Source organism: Anguilla rostrata, chromosome 5 (genome assembly GCF_018555375.3).
Source record: "Anguilla rostrata isolate EN2019 chromosome 5, ASM1855537v3, whole genome shotgun sequence".
NCBI classification, from domain to species: domain Eukaryota; kingdom Metazoa; phylum Chordata; class Actinopteri; order Anguilliformes; family Anguillidae; genus Anguilla; species Anguilla rostrata.
Window position 1 is genome coordinate 49,708,356 of NC_057937.1, and position 13,413 is coordinate 49,721,768.

Below are 13,413 nucleotides of genomic sequence, written 5' to 3' on the forward strand. Positions count from 1 at the left end.
ACGGGTCCTGGTGTTCAAACTAAAGTGTGAGAAGCACATTCAAATCACGGAGTTGTGCATCACACAGATTTTTTCCCTACATTTTGCAACAGATGCATTTCTTGGCTGTGCTTCATAAGTGATTTTTCATCACTGCCTCTGATATGAATGTCAACCAGACCCCCTTCCCCCATCCCCCATACCTCACTGAATAGGGTGGCCTACTTCCCAACCCCAGTGTGCTCAAGCGAGGATGCTGTTTACAGAAACGTGCAGTCTGCACGTGTGCTGTGCAGTGAAGGTCCCGAGCAAAAAAAAAAAAAAAACTGCTCTGCATTCAAACCCACAACCAATCAGGTTCGCCCACAGGCAGTCCTGGCATCACAAAAGGTTGTTGTCTGGAAATGATCTTTGGGTCAACTTATGGAAAGTTCAGTGTGCAGCGATGTTGTTCCTTTCTCCCAGCGATGACACCTGTCACCTGCTCAAGGTGCATGGAAGAGAGAGAGAGAGACAGCTGTGCGCTGGATAAGCGCAGTGAGTCGTCACGGCAACTATACCTTCCTTTCCGTAGGAAAACAGTACAGGATCCACCCCTGCAGCCTGGCGTGAAGTGCCTACTCAACCACCATTGCTTCGCATGCAGAGCCTGACCTTATCCTGCAAAATGCACAGAATACCCTGTGGTCATGACGGATAGGCCAATTGCCGCAGCCCGTTCCCTCAACACAAATCTGTGAGAGAAAAGAATAGCGTGTTAAAGATAGAATCATCGTAACATTACGATGGAGGCCACATGCAAAGAGCTGTAGAACTCATACAATAGCCAGGATCTCCTGATTTCAGTTGACTTCAGTCCAAATAAGACTGATAAAGAAACAGATTTCTCCATTAAATCTCAGTTCAACAAATAATGATCATGCTGCTATTTGCCATTATTCATAGCGATATCAGTCTCTGTGTTTTTATTTTACAACCTCTGATAAAAATGCTAAAAAGGCATAAATGACTACTGTCATAAAGGTGAGGCGAGTTTATAAATAGTTGTCTGGCTTGAACAGCTCTAAGTTACAATCCTTCCTTCGTTTCCAAAAGCAGTTTAAAGGTTTATAGTGCCACATTACCTGCTGTGTGATGAGGAAAGAGGCTCCCATGCACACCATGCAATACAAATTTATTATGTAGCTCAAAGCACTCAAATTGAGTAAGTATGAAACCACAGTCAGAAGGAAATATCCTGGGAACACTGAGAACAGTAGGCATTAACAGTAGGAATTAAGGCGTTCCCTTAATTGGTCAGGAGGACACTAAAAAGAGACTGGCTCGCGAGGCTAGGAGGACACTTACGTAATTTCAATACGTAATGCCTGTAATGTAAATATTAAAAATATTATTATGGTGAATTATTAGGTATATTTTCAATATGTGTTACTTTATTTGTACTTTATATCCTGATACAGGATGAGTAGTAAAGAACTGCTTTGACAGGTTCATAGCTTTAAAAATCCGCCCCGTGCATCTAAAATTCCTGTGTCTCTACCATGTGGTTTAAGTAAGTACTGCAGTCCGTTTCCTAGATCTCAAACCGGAAAGTCATACACGAGTTGACGGCACACATTATGAAGGGGAGAAAACATATTCCTAGATTTGGTTCAGTTATTCTATATATATACACTTCTTAAACCCTTGAAAATGTGGAAACCGTTCCGACAGCGTATTGAGCAGTGTCCCCCCAATGAAGACGTTTAATCAGTCGATTGCATTGCAATACCGTGTTCAGACATTTTACTGCGCAAATGTGATTACGTAGTTTTTTGGAGATATAAAATATACATGGCCTAATTATTGTAGGCTTCCTATTACAATTATATCTTCGTAGTCATGCAACGTATAAAAGCCGTTGTAAATATATAATTGATTGTATTTTTTTAATTGCCGGGCACTCGTTACGACTCTGTACAGTAATTTTTCCGTAAAGCAAAATTATTAACCCTGTGTTTATGCCACTTTGTGTGGTGGACTCAGTAGCCACGACCTTCAACGATGCTCTTCTTGTCTTAGATTAAATGCTAAACGTGGTAGTCAGTCTCTCTCACACCAAGGAGTAACAATAGTAGGCTAGTGTGGCGTTTATAAATTGAAGGGACTGGTCGACAGAATTACAGTTAATATTCAACTGGTCAATACACAGGGTATTTCAATATTTTCCTATACATTAAAGTTGACTTAGAAGCAGTTTCTTGAAAAAGACCCTTTGACGACCATGGATTTAACCAAATACAATGTTATAAGATACTGCAACTGGTATGTAAAAGATACAAATCAACTAATCGACGAATTTGTCCCAATATATTTGTCCCAAATATAACCTCCATGGTACCACTCAGTATTAGTTTGGAGATATTCACATAAAACCAATACAGACAGCACTCGTTAAAATGTAGGCTAGTTCTGTGAAAGCACTCATTATCTTAAATAGCAGGGGTGTGTATTTTGTAAATACCATACATTTAAAGTTAGTGATGTGCCCGCCGTGATTTGCACTGCAGAATTCACGCGGACTATAGTAGCACACAGCAAACGTGCTCGCAAAAAGCGCGGTCTGAGCCCTTCTGTTTAGTAGAACGTGAACAGAATAAGTTCATCTTCACGATTTAGAAAGCCTTTCAGCAGATATAACTCTATCGAATAATTATTCATATTTCAAAGAGTAAGAGCAGAAAGCCAACCTCCTTTTAATTGGACCGCTATCCAATTGAAGACGAAGCGCGCTGCTCGGCGATCGCGTCTCATTCGCCATCAATTCTGGAGGGGTGTCCAGGTTTCAGCTCTGTCGAGCTGTCTAATTTTAGCCTGCGTCTTATTGCTTTGGAATGACACGAAAGGAATTCATGAGCTGAAAAGTTATTTCCACGTGCCGCGTTTGGAACTGAACGAATTGCATCCTTTATATCTAACGGGAAATGTAGCCTACCACAGCAAGGTCAGAGATGAACACAAACGGAGACTGTAACCTGGTCGAGACGCCTTTTTAATGCGGGATTCCAATGTGCGGATGCGGGATTTAACCAAGCCACGAAGTAACTTTTAGTTGACACAAGGCTGAACTGAGGTGGATCTGCCGCACTTGTTCTCTGTTGTCTCAAATTCAGAGGGCTATATGGAGGGATGCAGGAATGGCTTGCACCAGGAGAACAAAAACTCTGGTGTCTACATGTGTGATCCTGAGTGGCATGACCAATATCGTGTGTCTGCTGTATGTAGGATGGGTTACTAATTACATCGCGAATGTGTACATCAAAGTTCCAGAACCTGTCCCGGAGAAAAAGTTAGAGGAGGACAACAAGGGGGAAACTTTGAGGATTATAGAAAGACTTGATCGACTCGAGAATGTTGTCAACCAGCACATACAAGGTACAGATTTAATTTTTAATAAATATTTTGTGTAGGGGTTATAGTGTATATTCTGTATTGTTTTCTAAACAATTATAGCTTCGCGCTTATTTAAAAAATAGCCACACATGCGTATATTTAGATACGTTATAGGCTACAGCCAGGTTAAATGTCAATTTTTATGCATTTGCGACAGATTCCTGATTTGTGTTCTTTTTGAGGTTAAAATACTTAGTCGCCTGTGCTGATTACTTATAAGGCAATGGTAATGTTGGAATTACGGGAGATACATTTTATGGTCAGTGTTACAGATATTGAGAAAGGCAGCCTCTTGTATGAATCAGTGACTCACTGGGTGCAATATTCCACATGGGCATGTGATTTATCCGGCACCCCATAAATTACACTGCCTGTCGGCTACGTTGACATTTTTCTACAAGAAGCATGCTGGTCTTACATTATTTCCCTTCGCTGGATTTTTCGGAGACGTGTTTGTGCGCGCAACAATCTCAACATTGTTTGGGAAGAAAAAACATTCAAAATAGAAATACTGCTTTAGGCTTGCTGTCGGAAATGTAATACCCAGAACTCGATCCAATCTCTTCCGCTTGCTCAAGACGTTTCTGAGGTCAAAGCTTTCGCGTGGAGGTTTATGTCTGCCGTTGAAACAACATGGATTTCCGGAAAATTAAACGTCATTAAAACTTAAACCAGGCTTCAGGCGGAATGTACAGTCTGGAACGCTGTCGCTGAATGAAATCAAGCAGGACAAAATGAAATACTAATAAGTCTAACACGGGGCCGTGAAGGCAGAAAAGTACGAAGACGCGTTCCAGAGCGCATGTGTTTGGAATCACTTTGGTCACAGGTTAACAAAAAGGGTTAGTGTAATAATAGAGCACGGACGGTCCATTGTAATCATATAACCCGGTTAACACAAAACAACCTGAAGCGAGTGGCAGTAATTTTATTCGAACTCTAAAAGAAGATTAAGAAGAAAACGGTTCTAAACTAATACCCCATTTGTGTTATTCCCAAAACATTCCTTTATAAACGGTGGCATGTGTTTGAACTTGCTGTGTTGAGTCAGTTTGAACACAAAATCTGAAGAATGAAAATTACCTCTTTCTGAGACAATGACAGGATTTTCAGAGGATTCTGAGGACTGTGGAGTGGTTGGCTAGGAAAGCTTTTGTATCTAGTATAAATCCTATAGACTGGTACCCCTCCGATTCCAGCCACCTTTCAGTGGCAGTGCTCTGAAAAAAACTACTACCTTCATGTTTATGTGTCATTGCTCTTTGGCATTATACAGAATTGCCAATGTAGGGGCAATGCAGTAACACTAAGGTAAATGCTTTGGTTTTGCACCTTCAGTATTCTGTTATTCACTCCAGACTCCAGTGGCATTCACACAGTTGTAATGAGCTATGTGCAGACAAGCTGTTATCCAAATTAGGTGAGTAAAAAAAAACAGGTGGAGAGTTGGGCACTTAGTGCACTGGCACAGATGTTCTGCAGACATGCGATGGTGCAGGGATAAGAGTCTTACCAATGGTTATAATTTTAGTACTCGGCAGGATACATGTGCAAATGTTCCGGTAGAACCAGTAGCCTGCTGTATAATCTCACTTGGTGTGTGAAGTTGTTGACTCACTCTGTGACCTTACAGAGTTTTGGAGAAAAAAAAAGAACCCTCTCGGTGCTTTAGGACAGTGAGTCAGAACCCACTGAGAGCTAATGAGAGCAGGTGAGGGGCATCATGGGGTGCGGTACATCCCAAAAATACAAATTATCCTTTATAATTCACTTTCACACTTTCGCGTTCACACCCATCTGGTTAAACACTTCACTTGTTAGATGCACTGTGCTGGTTACAGTATGCATACATTATTTTTTACATATTAACATTTTCTTTTCCTGAGGTACCTAGGTTGTGATTTATAATCTTGCACCCATGATCTATATTTTTGTCCTCCTTGGTACTATTAGGGGAACAGCGGGATGGGATGTTACGTGCATTTGAGACGTTGTAACAGCTTCGGAGGTGCAGTCCAGCGCCTGATGGCATTAAAATGCAGTTGGCCACTTTGGTGAAACATTTTATTTATAAGCAGTGATAGGTTGTTGGCTTGCGGCTTTGCCGTAGTACATTACATGGCCTCATAGCAGGCTCATTTGTACCTCCATTAGAAGCTGCCCTGAGTTGGTGTGCTGACCTGTGCCTTCATCTGGCCATAGTGTCACTTAAATAAAATACAAATTTGCTAAATGCTGCCGTTTAGGCACTGTAATAAAATTCTCTGCAGTAAGAAAACTGGTCACAGGATTCTCTGTATTTGAGCACTTTACATGTGAAAATGATTGTTTTCATGCGCATGATCATCACTGTGATTGCATACTGCAATTGACTTGTTATCCCCTAGTCCAATATTAGATAAAGCAGAGGACATTTTTTTAAACTGAAATATTTATCTTTGTGAATATGCAGTATATTTTTTAAATCAGTTTGTTAGCACACTATTTTCTTGCATCGCAAAATAGAGCCTTGATCAGCAATAATAGCAATTATTTTTAATGTTTGTTTTTACTACATTCACTTTGTTTACAGTATTATTGTTAAAATATGTTGTTCTGTTACCACTGAATGCAACAGTTTCAACAGTATCATATAGTGTTACAGTGTGTAGTACATTCATATTGGCATATTTAAATAACGTCTTAAAATAGCACTCACGTCATCTCCCACGTCACATAACACAGCAACACTGTGATCATATTTAATACTGTTTCGGAGACAGGTTGAGACTCTGAAAGGACCCAGAATATCAATAAACACAACAGAATATACAGTGCCCCGGAGTTAGACTTTTCATGCATCTCTGTTGCTTTTGTCATTGTGCACTTTGTATTGGCTAGTTCCTTTGCAGTGATGCACTATTTTCCCCTGTTTCTGAAAGCAGTACATTTCTGCCAGCATTTTCTACATTTTGCCTAGTAATTCATTTATATTGTGCATTTCCCATATTCGAGGAAGAAATTTTTTTTTTTTGCCAATGCGTTATTATTCTGGAGAAGTGATGTGTGTGTGTGTGTGTGAGAGAGAGAGGGGGGGATAGAGAGAGAGGGAGAGAGAAAAAGAGAGAGTGAGATTCTGTCTGGATAAGGAACCTTTCAACAATATTGGCCCAAAACTTATACACACTGATTCACGTGCACATGCACACACCTGTTGACACACTGGCAGATATGCACACATCTCTATACAGTGACGTACAATAAAATAAAATAAAAATTTAAATGCCCATACATGTTACATGGATTATAGAATAGATTAATCAATCAGTTTACAAAGGCAGTTTAAAACTCTTTTAGGGATATAAAAGCACTGCCTCTTCCAGATTGAGAGGCTGCCAACAATGCCTGAAACAGGACAATACCAAGCTAATTGCTATATATTTTGAGAGGCATGCAGATTACAATCCCCTAACTACTGGTCTGTGTACATGTTTTCGACTTTCAAAAATTAACTATTGGCACTTGGAGTGAAAATTATCTGTTGTTTTGCCAAAGCTTTATAATTCAAGTTTTGTAAGATCACTTCCATTATGAACACTTCCCCATGGTTTCCATCAAAAGCAACAGCATCAGGTGTATTGCCAATGATGTTAGAAAATACATTGATATTATCACAATGGTTGAACAAAAGTGACATGAGTGTCTGAGTAAATGACTGTTGACTTACCAAAGACATGCAATTTAGTTCGCAAATATATCAACAATGTAATCGTGACTAAAGATGCACAGCTGTTAATGTGCATGGCGTCCATTGACGATATGGCACATTGATTCCATTACTTGCTTATTGGAGTGCACGATACAGTATGGCTCACAGTTTCCTGGGTACCAAAAGGAGAGATTGTCTTTTGTGAGGAAAACCAGAAAATGTGCTTTTACTGTGAAGCTGAGAATGTCCTCACCAATGTCAGTACCGCTGAGAATGGAATATGACACAGAGTGGTCTGAAAACGTAAGATGTGCTGGTTTCCCATTAAATCAGTCCAATGTCGTTGTTTCTGATTTTGTTCCAGGTTAATTTCTCTCAGAGTTTGTCTCAGATGGACTTTGGCCCGGTACCACAAGGTCTGGTCATACACCAAACCCACCTGTTTGGTGTCAAGCTTAGAGTTGGGTTTCTTTTTTAAAAACTCTCACGCATACATACACACACATGGGTACACACACCTCCCTGTGTGAGGGTTTTCTTATTGCACTAATGTGTCTGTGGAGAATAGCTAAATGAACTCATTACAGAAGAATGTGCATTTTACCTCAGATTTGACTTAATTGGCAGTTGCAAAGCCCCTCGGTCTTCATATATGCATGATAAATTTATTGAGATCCCTGTGCGGTTTGTCAGATTCATTTGAATTGTTGTCGGGGGAAACGGCAGTGTCCCTCTGGCTGATTTCTCCTTTTTCGGGAGATTTATAGTTGAGTGCTCCTCTGGGGGCGAGTTACTTATTGCTCCTAAGTGGATTGTTGTTGTTTTGATTGAATGAGCAGAGGGCCATGGGGGCTGACCAGCACTAAATCAGTGGAGAAATGATAATTTTACTTTATCCACCGTTATATTAAGAGCGTTCTAATTAAATCAAGCTGTCGTATCAATTGAGAAACCCTTTGAGCCAGGATGAGTGTTTACTTCTGATGAAAAATCAGCACAGGCCACCGGAGGAATCCAATTATGCCAACCTCTACACAGGGAGAGAGAAAATCTAAAATTATAGGTAGTTGCTGAATCCACCAGTGCCAGGAACAAGAAAACCAGCAGGAATCCACCAGGAACAAGAGAAATAAGTAACGTGTTACTATTCCAACATTTTTTTTAAAGCTTCACTTTATAAATAACAAATAAATTTGGCACCCAACATAGAGAGTGTAAACCTCGGTTCTCCTCTCCAGCTCCTTCTTTTCACAGCATGGCTAAGCTTACACTTGAGCTTATCACAGAGTGGAGTCAGAGGAAGACCTTTCATGTGCAGCTTTGACTGCAGTCAATGGGTGCCAGATCAGCGAACCTATTTGACTGGACCCAACCACATGCCAATTGCTATATTCTATCCCATGCTGCGCTGGCTGGGTTTGATCCGAGACCTCGAGGCTCATCCATGCCCCGCAGTTTGGCGCCTCAACCTAATGAGCCATCCAGCAGCCCAGTGGTTCTGCGTGTATCTGCTTTTGTGTGTGTGATGAAAAGACTTGCATTTTTGAAGCATGCCACAAGAAAAGAAAAGAAGTTTCTCCGGTGAACCATTGCTTCATAACAGCCTGGTCTCGAGCCCAGGTGCAGTGTGGCCTATACAGTATACACAGGCTTTTTGATCTAAATCTGGTACGTTTCATCTGGGAAGAGGTTGTTTGTCACACACGTGCTCTGTGGTAGTCATTGCGGTAGAGGCTTTCACCGCTTGCTTTCCAGGGATCAGCTCCCTTTCCAAGGCATGCCTGGTCTTGCTGCGAGTTGAAAAGCAAATGTTAGTGAACATGGTGGGGTGCAGTTGGAGCACAGTTTTTATGGCAATCACTGAGGTATTTTTAACAGTCGTACTGGTGGGACAGTGCCCTCCCACTTTTCCATTATTAAAAGGCCCCGATTTCATATTTTATAAAATCATCTTCATTTTAAAGCACTTCTGTGCTACATCCACCAACACTAGAATCATTTTAAATGAGAAAACTGCTAAGGCACATGTTTTGGAAATGAATTCCCAATTAAACAAGCTAAGTAAAGCAAACTAACAACCCTCCTTACAAAAATTTCCACATAGCATCACTTTGTTAGTATTATTGAACATGCTCCCTGTGGCGCAAATATATTTGCAACTCTCTGCTGTGTTTATGTTGCCTGCCAGGCAATCAGCCATTCAGAAATCCCCTCACTGGGTCAGGGAGAGTTATGGCTTTTTCACATGACCAGTTTAGCCATAGTTTTAGTGATGTCGTAGGCTATGTGCTTCCAGTAATATTGTGATCCACCAACACTAGAATCATTTTAATAAAAACTGCTAAGTACATGTTTTGAATATCCCATTAACAAACTAAGTAAAGCAAAGTGATCCACTCCTTACAAAAATTTCCACATAGCATCACTTTGTTAATTGTTATTGAACATGCTCTCTGTGGGCAAAATATTTGCAACTCTCTGCTGTGTTTATTGCCTGCCAGGCAATCAGCCATTCAGAAATCCCCTCACTGGGTCAGGGAGAGTTATGGCTTTTTCACATGACCAGTTTAGCCATAGTTTTAGTGATGTCGTAGGCTATGTGCTTCCAGTAATATTGTGATGATATCAATATCATGTGGTCAGCAGGATTCTGTGATCATCGCTTTCCAGATCACAACAACCAATATCTCAACTCATGTAATTAGGCCAGCTGCCATGCAGTAAATAAGTGACAGGAATTGTGATTCCATTTCTGAATGGATTTATATTTTGCACATTTCCACCAAGAAAAATTTAATTCAGTCTCCAAATCTGAATTGTTCAATTATACCAAAATACTACCAAGAGGGAGGTGAGCAAAATGTCATGTACTGCTATTTAAGCTGGAGTATGTAGACAGGTAATTACACTCACAAGACAGGCTTTTTAGATGGTGGACATCTGTAATTTTGAGTTTCCTTCCTCCCTCTAATTGACTGGAGTATTATTTATTCCAAACAGCTTCATGTCAGCTTAGATGTTCTTCCACTGAAAACTACTGGCTAGCCACCACATGTTCATTTATGAAAAACACGACCTAAGTAGTAGATATTAATTCATCAGTATAGTTAGTATAGTTAGTATAGTTACTTGGTTTCTATGAAGGCTCATTGTAGATCACTTAAAACCTGTGTGCCTGGAGGCTGGAATGAACTGGACAGAAAGACACAATATGTAAACTAAATTAAGTTGGCCCCAGGTATTTAGACCTCAGTTAATTTATGACTCTTCAGGGGACTCAGGTTCTTTAAATAGTCCCTTCAGGGAAAGTAGGATACCTCTTTTGGATTTAAAAAAAGTTTTTTTACTTTTTGTCAACATGGATTTTTGTCCATTGTATGAGTTTTACTTGTCTGCTTTTGCCAAAAAGGCCAAAAAGTTTCAGCCTGCAAGTTTTCCATTCAAAGATGCAAGCTTTGATTCAGTATTGGCATTTTTGACTTACTGACCTCTTCTAAGCGGTGTCTGCTTTCAGGCGCTGGTGAATTTGCCTTGAGAGTTACAACATCATCTGCCCATCAAAACTGCTCAATAAAAGCACCCTTTCCTCAGAATACAGCAGAATGTCTCCTCTGAAAATTGGGAAACATGTGCTCACACCAATTTTAACATAACAAAGCATCAGGCCCAGATTTCTCTCTGGAGCGAAATTGGAAGTGCTGAGATTTAAGTAAGTGGAACTAGGCAGTTGCATTGTTATCAAAAGAGATTGACAGCAGATCAGCAGCAACAGGAAGGGAAGCAGCGATGGAGGAAAAGCGGTAGCTGCTCGGAGCTGTGCTCCTGCGTAGCGGTGCTGCTTCTCGGTGCTGTGATTCCCCATCGGCCCTCCCTTCCAGCCCTCGCACCGTCACCGCTGACTGACTCTGCAGCTGCAGGTCTGACGGGGAGGGCCTTGGACACGTCCACCATAATGAAAATCAGGAGGCGCTCTGCTGATAAATCCCTTCTGCTGCACCAACCTCAAGTTTCAGGGGCCCTTACTGCCATTCTGGGTCACTGATAAGGGGCTGTGCTCATATGGGTAATTTGGGGCTGGTCCCAGCTTGTGTGAGGCCCACTCCGTGGCTGATTAATAGCTTCGTAGCGTGGGTCCCCTGGTAACCGCACTGAGGTCTGTTTGACACAATACTGATGCTTCTCCTGGCCATGGGGCCCCAGACTATTAATCAGATAACAGCACACGCATACACACAGACACAAGTGTGCCCCCAAAAAACATGTGCATGCACACACAGACAAACACGTGTCCTCACACAACTCATAACGATGCATACATGGGTCATGCTCACACACACTTGCACACACACACAGACACACTACAAAACTAAAGGACATTTTGTGGATTGGCAGTGAAATTAGACTAATTGCAAGGTTCAGTGTGAATAAACCTTAAATCATGGATTATTCTGGGTACTGGTTTTTGGAGCTGCAAAAATCCTGCAGCAGATTCCCAAATCATTTGCCAGCACTGGTTTGTGTATTGTGGGAAACAGGTGACCGAAATTCTTTTTTAATGATCGCAAAATAAAGCTCACCACACCAGGAATATACAAAGCAGACCTTCATGGTCATTTTTTGTGTCTCAATAATAGAGCAAATATTTAATTGCTGTGAGAGAACTGAACCAGATTATTTCAAAAAACAATTAAATAAAATCAGTCATTTATGCTTGAAATGAGAAAAAAAAAAGTAAATTTAAAAAGTCTCTGATGAGTTCCAAGTCAGTTGCTCCTGCTGCCAGCTTGGTTGAATAAGCTCTAATGCTGTACATCACATGTACAAAACCCATGGGACATCCTTGGGACCTGCCAGCTTTAACTCAAGGAAATAGGTGGGATATTTCCTCTCCTAATTGCTCTTTTCATTCAAATCAAATCAAAACTTTTCTCAATCAGCCCACAGATCTATTAGTTCTACTCCAGCAGTCTGGCTGGGATTTTTTTTGAAAGGCTGTAATTATTATTTATACTTCCAATTAGAAGCCATTGTTCTATATGAGCTCTTTAATGATTTAGAGACAGCCTCTTCTGATTCAGGGAGCAACTCACAAGATAGATAGAGAGAGAGAACATGAGTCTCTGGTCTTAATCTCAAGAACCATATATTGTGATATGCTGAAAAATACACTACAAGGGATATATATATATATATGTGTGTATGTGTGTGTGTGTATTATATATATATATATATATATATATATATATATATATATATATATAAGCATTTAAATACTTAAACTTTTTTTTCTCCTGGGTCTCAGGCTTTTATCTCCATGGTTCGCTCCTGTGCTGTAAACTCAAACATAATGGAATGAAAGCAGCTGGTCTGTTTGCTTTTTATGCATCTTTATAGAGGGCAAAGCTACATGGGGCGTAAATAACTTACCCACTTGATATGGCTCCCAGCATCCTTTGAGCGATCTGCTGGCTATTGGAATATTGAATGTGTTTTGTTCACTTTATGACTGGCATTTTCAGAGATGGACAGCGGCATGGTGTAAATGGTGATTTTTCTTTGCTGTGTGCCATATGCTGTGGCCACTACCTTACCCTGAATATCTACTGCATTTTCCCCATTTTTTTCTATTGTTACAGACATTTTTTGTTCAAAATCATTAGCACAGCATTAAAAACCACTCACTCCTAATTTAAGTTCTATTTTGGTGAGACAAAATAATAATATCAACCAAGTCATATCAACAAAAATTAAAATGTTCCTCCAGAAACATGATAGGCTGTCCAAACCGATTGTTCATTCACTTATCAAAACAGAATACAGTAACCAAATGGAGGATTACCCCTGTCATACCTGCAGGTTCTTTCATTCATGTTTCCATCAACATCAGAGCAAATGGAGGCTACGCATCTTCCAGACATTGTTATGCCTTTGCCTCATAGTTGCCATGAATTTGTTTGTGACATGAAATTGTTAGAAACTGGTTAAAAATAAATTTTAAAAGTGCACGTGATAAAGTGCTCAGAACCATTAGGAATTGTTCGGAACACGCTTTTCCTGTGAAAATGCAAGGGAGTGAGATCGTGTTGGGACTATATTTGTTTCTAAGTCGGGATATCGAACCGTCAGTTGAGAGTAGAGCCAAACGATTTGTTCGCGAGAGATTGTTCACAGTAAATCTGGCAGGTAGGTGAAAGTCACTGGGGCAGATGCTCACTCCCAAGATGCTTTGTTCTTTCATCACTTTATGTTCACAGTGTGACCAGAACTGAGGATTCATTATAGAAGAGAGATGTGCTGCTGTGATGTGTTTTGTC

General features: G+C 40.5%; 1 protein-coding gene across 1 annotated transcript in view; it reads left to right on the forward strand.

The window, feature by feature from the left end:
* Positions 1-2,749: 2,749 nt before the first annotated feature.
* Positions 2,750-13,413, forward strand: part of LOC135255551 (polypeptide N-acetylgalactosaminyltransferase 18) — a 77,539-nt gene continuing 66,875 nt past the window's right edge. The window contains exon 1 of the mRNA XM_064336877.1: positions 2,750-3,393. Within this exon, the coding sequence (XP_064192947.1) occupies positions 3,156-3,393 (238 nt within the window). The 5' untranslated portion in view covers positions 2,750-3,155. The remainder of the gene's footprint in view (positions 3,394-13,413) is intronic.